The 7,970-nt window shown below is 59.5% G+C and overlaps 1 protein-coding gene across 2 annotated transcripts; it reads left to right on the forward strand.

Moving 5' to 3' along the window:
- Window positions 1–193: 193 nt before the first annotated feature.
- Window positions 194–5,055, forward strand: LOC138814572 (UBA-like domain-containing protein 1). 2 transcript variants are annotated; one of them, XM_070003576.1, is made up of 4 exons: window positions 347–428; window positions 1,176–1,306; window positions 3,640–3,702; window positions 3,977–5,055. In XM_070003576.1, exons 2-4 carry the CDS (start codon window positions 1,253–1,255, stop codon window positions 4,322–4,324), a joined length of 465 nt encoding a protein of 154 aa, XP_069859677.1. In that variant the 5' UTR covers window positions 347–428; window positions 1,176–1,252; the 3' UTR covers window positions 4,325–5,055. The 2 variants fall into 2 exon arrangements, with proteins under 2 accessions (XP_069859676.1, XP_069859677.1); XM_070003575.1 differs by lacking the exon at window positions 1,176–1,306 and having other exon boundaries at window positions 194–428.
- Window positions 5,056–7,970: the final 2,915 nt, after the last annotated feature.

Raw genomic sequence — 7,970 nt, forward strand, 5'->3', positions numbered from 1 at the left:
GGAGCATCGCCTGGAAAGGCAGACTCTCTCGTTCATGATATTAAAAGTTGGCATGTACTGTGTACTGGGCATCCAGGGCCTCCGCTCCTCCCCCCCCCCCCCCCCCCCCGCCGGGGCCGCCTGGCGGCGGGGGCGGCGCGAACTACAGATCCCAGCATGCCCCGGCGCGCGCGGGGCGGCGAGGCGCGTTGAGTCAGAGCGCACAGTAAATATTTGTATTAGCCGGGGCCGGCTCGCTAATGGTGGACGCGTGAGGCGGAGGCGCGAGCGCGCGGGGAGGCCGGAGCGGGCAGCGCGGCGGCGGCGCCATGTCCGTGAACATGGACGAGCTGAAGCACCAGGTCATGATCAACCAGTTCGTGCTGACGGCGGGCTGCGCGGCCGACCAGGCGAAGCAGCTGCTGCAGGCGGCCCACTGGCAGTTCGAGGTGCGCGCGGGGGCGGGCGCGGACTCGTGGCGGGGTGCCGGCCGCAGACTCCGCCCGGCGGCCAGGCCCGAGCCCCCGACGGGCCTCCGTCCCCGGGGTGTGTGTGTTTGGGGGGGGGGAGGACGACCCCACCCCCGCGATTCAGACGCGGAGCCGTCCTCCCTCCCCCCTTCCCCCTTTGTCCGGGTAACGGCCGAGGGCGGGCCGGCCGGCCGGAAGGAGGACTCCGGGGGGCCTGGCGGGGCGAGCGGGGGTCCGGGAGGGCGGAGCCGCGGCGAAGCCTGCGCCCCGAAGGTCTCGGTGGGCCCTGGGGGTGGGGGGGCGGCCCGCGGCGTGTGCGCACACCTCCATGTGCATCTGTGTTTACGCACGCCCGGCGCCTGGGCGTCAGCGGGGCACTGCGGGGGGCGCGGGCCCGGGCGCGGGGCGCGGGTCTGGGCGGCTGTCCGGGGGTGGGGGGGGGGAGACGCGCGTGGTGGTGTTCGGGGCGTGCTCTTGCGTGTACGCCCGTGGCGCCCGCGCACCGGGCCCGGGGGTGCGGGGTGTGTGTGTACACACACGGCGTGGAGAGGCTGGGCGGCGCGCCGGGGCCTCCCACTCCCGCGCGGGGGCCGTGTGTGCCGGCGTACCCCGCCTCCGAGGGGGCGGCCCGCGGGAAGAGTGATGTACACAGGTCACTAGTTTTCATGTCACCTGAGCCGGAGGGGAGGTTTGCCCGGGTCTGCCCCCCACCCCAGCTCTCTCCAGATCTATAGGACAGTAGCGTCCACGGCGGTTGGTGCCGTCTGACCCCTCTGTAATGCCCAGACCCCGGAGTTCAACCCATGGTGGCTTCCGGGAATGAGGCCAGAGCCGCTGGAGCTGTGCCCGCGTCCCAGGTATAGGGTTGGGGGCCGAGAGGCTGTTTTCCCAATGAGTGCCATGCCCAGGACAGGTGTTTGGACCTCCAGGGAGAACCAAGGCAGGCTCAGCTTCTCCACTTCCTGAGGTGGGGATCAGAATGCCCCCCTGCCGAGGAAAGCGGTGGCTCTTTCCGGCCATTGCTCCGCATGGCCTAATAAAGAGACCTCCAGGCCAAAGGGGAGCCTGCTTTCTCTGGCCCCTTTTGCCTGGGGGGGGGGGGGAGGGGCTCGACCGTGTAGTCTGCTAGCCAGCCCTCCTACCGGCCGGGTCCCTCCCTCCTGCATCTCTGCCCATCTCTCCAGCTACCCCCTCACCGGCCCTGTTGGTCTCTAGGATGTGGCAGAACTAGCAAAACCACATTTGTGACAGTTTGGTCCCATTACAGGGCTCCCTGTATGCCTGGGGCTGGGATCCGCAGTGGGAAGTGAGCTCACCCCTCAGGCAGAATGGGTTGGAGTGAAAATGTAGCTTGGAAAATTGGGGTCGGCTAGAAACATCCTGCAGCCTGGTAACCCCAGAATAGCAACTCTGTGCCTTTGGTTGTGAGACTCAGTTTTACCGCCTATAAAATGGGGGAGAGGGGTTGGATAAGGAGAGAAACCTCAGTCCTCTGCCTCCAGTGAGGGGTTTCTTATGGCTAGCCCTTCCCCCTCCAGGCCACCTCCCACCTGGCCGGCACACCCAGCAGGCAGCGTTTCTGGGTCACGTTCTCGGATTCAGGTGCTAATGGGGGCAGAGGCTGCTGGGGGAAGGGACCTCTGCTATCTGGGCAAATGTTTCTCAATGGAGAACTCACACACATTAGTCTTTGGAGGGCTCCGGGGTTTTGAGTTTTGCAAAAGGAGCCTGGGCTAGGGGTCTTGGTGTTAGGAAAGTTGCTCCCACATCATTGTTTGGGGACACCCAGACAGGGTGGATAGGGCGGCTGCAGCAGGAAATTCCCAGAATAATTCATTCAAATAACTTCAACATTCACACAGAACGAGGAGGACAAGCCCTGGGGGCCAGGCTGGGTTTCTGGGTGTGTTGAGCTAGGGAGGAGGCAGAGAATTGTGCTGGCACCAGGCCGCACCAGCTGAGCATAGATCTGAGGGGTAACAGTGACTCCGGGCCTGGGCCTGGCTGTGCTGGGCCCTGAGGACCAGCCACCCTGTACTTCCACAAGAACAGCTGTTCCCTCATTTCTGGCAGGGGCTCCTCAAGGCCTGCCTGCTGGAGAACCTCTCCCCTGCTCTGTCACACAGCAGCTCTGGACAGAGTCAGGCTGTTCCTTGCTGTGGTTTACTTTCTGCTTCTTTACCCTCTACCCTCTTGGCCAGTTTTGGGTTTTGTTGTTGTTTTTTCAGACGTGGGGCTTGAACTCTGGGCCTGGGCACTGTCTCTGAGCTCTGCAGCTCAAGCGAGAGCTCTACCACTTGCGCCACAGCACCACTTCCTGTTTTCTGGTGGTTCATTGGAGATGAGTCTCATGGACTTTCCTGCCCAGGCTGACTTTGAACTACAATCCTCAGATCTCAGCCTCCTGAGTAGCTAGGATGACAGGCATGAGCCCCGGGCACCTGGCTCTCTTTGCCAGTCTTAAGGGTTTTGCCTGGAGTCTCAGTCCTGGGTCCTAATCCCACCTCTGCCTCCTGCTCACCAAGCAGCCCTCACTTTCTCTGTACAATGGGGGATACCATTGACAGCCTTTGGGATAAGGGTGGTGACAGTGAGTGCACTAGTTTTTAGTTTTGACTGTTGGAGCCCTGCTCCAAAAGGGACAGTAGGGTGCCACATGTCACTGCCATGTCCAGTGGCAGGCTCACATCTAGGCTTGTGGTCCTGCTCACCACCTGAGGCCATTCCTTAGAGGCACACACACACACACACACACACACACAATTCCAGGCCCTCACAATTACAGTGTGGGAACCTGGAGGCCTCCTAGTCACACAAGTGGAAAAACAGACTTGGACAGAGCCACGGCCATGTGGTCAGCCAGGGATAGAGCTGAGAGAGAGAGCTGGGATGAGAAGCAGGGCTCAGACTCATTTTTCAAGTTCCCCTGGTTCACACATGAGGAAACTAAGGTCTAGAGAAGGGTAGGAACTTGCCATACATCAAGGTGCTGACAGAATGAAGGCTGAGAACCAGCTGGGCTAGTTAAGGGTCATACCACCTCTCCTCATGACACAGGGTAAGGGTATTTACCACCTGTCCCCCAGAGCCATGGTGACAGCTCTGTCCCTGCTGGCTTAGCCACCCCAGCCCGCCCTACCCCCCTGGGCAGGCTGGGTCTGAGAGGTAAGCTCAGCCTTTCTCCCTGCAGACCGCCCTCAGCGCCTTTTTCCAGGAGACTAACATCCCTTACAGCCACCACCACCACCAGATGGTAAGTGTCCCTGGAGACCTGGGGGTGGCTGGGGTGGAGGACAGGGGTGCATGCGCCCAGGACCTGGTGGGCAGCCTGAATTGAGCTTCGGGGACACTTCCAAAGCAGAGGGCTGAGGAAGCCTTGTGATCCCCGAGTAGGAAGAGGGCACGCATTGTGCCGGGTTGCACACCTTCCGTGGGGGAGTCTGCTTCTCCCTTTCCTCATGGGCCTGGATGCCGGCCAGGCACAGGACAGCGCACGCTCAGCCCTCCTCTCCTTTCTTCCCCCACAGATGTGCACTCCCGCCAACACCCCCGCCACGCCCCCCAACTTTCCCGATGCCCTCACCATGTTCTCGCGTCTCAAGGCCTCTGAGAGCTTCCACGGCGGCGGCGGCGGCAGTCCGATGGCCACAGCCACGTCACCCCCGCCTCACTTCCCGCATGCCGCCAACGGCAGCTTCGCCACCCCCAGCTGGCCAGCCACAGCCTCGCCCCCCGGGGGCCCACAGCACCACCAGCCGCAGCCGCCCCTGTGGACTCCGGCACCCCCTTCCCCAGCTTCAGACTGGCCACCCCTGGCCCCCCAACAGGCCACCTCGGAACCGAAGGCCCACCCGGCCATGGAGGCGGAGAGATAAGGGAGGCCCCTCCCCCCTCCCGGAGGCCAGGTCCCCGTGGGGCGGGGGAGAGGATGTCTCCGCGGGCCCCTTCACCCCTCCTCTGTCTGCACCCCCGTGCCCTGGAGCCCTGGAAGGGAGAGACTGGACTCTAGCCAGGCAGGGACACGTCTTTGTGCCGCACGCCCAGCTACATGCTCGTGAGGTCAGCACAGGCGCGCGGCAGCTCGCATGGACTTGGCTCCGGCGCTGGAGCACAGCACCTTGAAGACCAAACAGCATCCCACCGGGACCTGCCCACCTGCCCAGGGCTGCCACAGAGACTTGCCCGGCGGAGAGGAGACAAGGCTGGCTCCCACTGGGAGTCCTCGGGGGCCAGCAGGCCTAGATCCCCACCCCCGGGAAGCGCAGGGCCCTCTCCGCATGCGCACGCAGCCATGTCTGTGTGTTTATACATGTGTTGCTCTTCAGAAAGCAACCTAGTTTATGGGGCAGCTGGACGTTGCATGTTAGTGTGAGCCCCAAACCCCTTGCCCGCCGCCCTCTCCCTAGGGCCCTGCCTCACCCCACCCCCCTCACCAGCCAGCATTGCTGTTCCCTGCAGAGAAAAGGATTGTGGGAAACTCCAGGCCTCTTCCCACCCGTCTCCTAGCACCTGCCTGCTAAGGGCTGCCTGCATGCCTCCCCCAGAGCCCAGGGGTATCCAATCCCACCCCCTTTTAACAAAAGAGAAGAATTAATTCCAAACGCCACCAGGCTCTGTGGTCTTGCCTCTATCCTGGGCTCTGCTGTTGAAGGGGCAGCTGAGCTGAATGCAGGCCACTTTAGTCTCACCTGGCTTCACACTGCTTCTGCCAGTCACTGTCGTCAAGTGCTCCTGCCTGCCTGAGGCTTTTCTGCTGAAGTTGGTTCTTTTTGGACTGGGTTCCAAGAATCCCACACACTGTCCACATACATGCTTACTTGCACCCACACATCAAAACCCCCAGTTTTGAGTATGCTAAGCTAATAAATACCTTCCTCTTCCAGGACTAGGTGAGGCACCTGGAGGTCCCAGCATCCACCTGGGATGTCTGTGTGACTAGGGTGCAACTGGGGGTGGGGGTGGGGGGGAGAGACAGACATCTCTGGCCTCCCCAGTCTCCACTCAGAGATGGAGAGAGTTCTCAGGAAACTGCCTTATGCTCCCATCCACCAGTGGTGGGAAAAGGCCTTGTCACTTAGGAGTCGCCTGCCGTGCGGGTAAATGCCTGCACCTTCCTGTGGACAGATTGCTGGGGTGGATGTACTAGGTGTGCAGGGAGCAGCACTAGGTCTTGATTCCAGAAGGCGGGAGGCTGTGGGGTACCAGGTTTTTTATTTTGGGTTTTGCCAGTCCTGAGGCTTGAGTTCAGTGGGTGCTGTTTCTGGGCTTCCTTTGCTCAAGGCTAGCATGCTACCACTTGAGCCACAGCGCCACTACTGGCTTTTTCTGACTATTTGTTGGAAATGAGTCTGCCTGACGTTTCTGCCTGGGCTGGCTTCAATCCTCAGATCTCAGCCTCCTGAGTAGCTAAGATTGCAGGTGGCACCAGTTTTGTTTTGTTTTGTTTTTTTCCTTCAGGAGCTTCTGGATGGCCTGTAGTAGTCCTAACCTTCATTCTTCAAAGTGGGCCTCAGGCACAGCCCCTAGCTTGAGGTGCAGGACCTTGGGTCTGAAGTCCATCTCCCTGACAGCAGCCTCTGGCACCAAAAATAGACTGAAGTTTTAGAAGTGCCCTCTCCAAGACCGCACAGTGGCTCATACCTGTAATCCCAGCAACTTGAAAGGTAGAGATTTCAAACACTGTTCAAGACCAGCCTGTGAAAAAGTGAAGCTACATTTTAACTGGCTGAGTGGATGTGGCATGGGCCTATACAGGTGACAAATTAAGTTGCAGTCCAGGCTCTCCTGAGCAAAAACTCAGCCGTATTTGTCAAATGAAATGGAAAGGGCTAAGGTTGGCTCAAGTGGTAGAGTACTTGCCCAGCAAGCCTGAGGCCTTAAGTACATCTTCTCTGGACTTTTTTGTGTTGGTGGTGGTAGTGGTTGTGGGGCTTGAACTCTGGGCCTGGCGCTGTCCCTCAGCTCTTCAGCTCCAGGCTAGTGCTCTACCACTTGAGTCACAGTGCCACTTCTGGGCCTTTTCTGCTTCTGTGGTGCTACAGAATCAAACCCAGGGCTTCATGCATGAGGCAAGCACTCTACCACTGAGCCACCTTCCCAGCTCAAGTACATCTCTGGCGGCCTCTGGGGGCTGGGCCTGGTTATCTTGAGTAACCACATGAACAGAAGGCAGTTACCTGGACGCTGGACATGTGGGGTTGAATAGTAATCCCTGTGGTGGGGCACCCTGCATGTTGTGACCAGCATTCCTCCTGCTAGATCCAGCAGCACCTCTAAAGATTAAAAACATCTGCAATACTGACATTTTCTAGGGACAGTTGCTTTGGTGCAGGGTCCCTCTCCAGCCCCGAGGTTATGCCAGGTTCCTGTCCACCACCACCCAGAACCTGCACCCAGGGGGAGGCCCAGGTTCCCCGGAACTGGCACTACAAGCTACTCCATTTACACTTACAAAGGTGAGCTTTATGGTGTGCTGGTTCTACAATATGGCTCCCAGGTGATGAAGCCACCCAGCAATCACTGGGGGCCATCAAACCCGGATCCCTGGCCTTGCAGGGCATAAGGTTCCCCTGGGTGCTTGTTAAAGCGCCCAGTCCCCAGCCTGTCTTCAGACAACTGCTGGGGGAACCATGCAGCCACCAGCCCCCTCCTTCTGAGATGTGGAGCCTCTGCCTGGGGGTATGTCAGACAAGATGAGCTGGACCTAAGTCTAGGGAAGCCAGGAGTAGGTCACAAAGACACCCCATCCCCATGCCCCAGAGCTCAGATCCTGAACTTAAGGCTAGTGTTGACCCATGTGCTGGACACAGGCTGCTGCAAGAGCAAAGAGCTGACACCCTAGCAGAACAGACCCCAGGGCAGGCCACCCTCCACTCTTTCCAGTGCCAACCTGGAGCTTTCTGACTGCCACGGAAAAGCCAACCCTCAAGTCCAGCAGGAGCCAACTGTGCCACCCCTGCTGCTGGACTGGAGCTCCAGGTGACTTCTTCCCAAATTCTGTTCTCTAAAAATGTCCTTTGCATCCCTGAGGTTGTTTACAAGATGGTGCTTCTAGCCGTGTGTGATTCTGGGAGAGGATGGAGCAGGCTTGGAAAGCAAGCGTGGCCTCGCCAGGTGATGAGCAGTGGCTGTGGCCTGCAGGTCCTGCTGTGGCAGAGGCCAGGCCCGGGGGCTGGCGATCGCGCACACCTGCTGTGTGCTCCATGGCTTACACAAAGGGTTGCAGAGTTTCTTAAATATGTTTGCCAACGTCTTAAAGTCAGGAGGGCTAGCTGGGCACCAGATCTATAATCCTAGCTACTTGGGAGGCTAAGATCTGAGGATTCACATATGAAGCCAATCCAGGCAGGAAAATCCATGAGCTTGTGATCTCCAACTAGCCACCAAAAGCCAGAAGCAGAGCTAGCTGTGGTTCAAGTGGTAGAGCAAAAAAGCTCAGGGAGGCACTGGGAAGGTGGCTCTGGTAGAGCGCTTGCCTTGCATGCATGTGGCCCTGGGTTCGATTCCTCAGCACCACCTAAG

The sequence above is a fragment of the Dipodomys merriami genome, unplaced genomic scaffold (genome assembly GCF_024711535.1).
Source record: "Dipodomys merriami isolate MVZ:Mamm:240054 unplaced genomic scaffold, mDipMer1.0.p SCAF_60, whole genome shotgun sequence".
NCBI lineage: Eukaryota > Metazoa > Chordata > Mammalia > Rodentia > Heteromyidae > Dipodomys > Dipodomys merriami.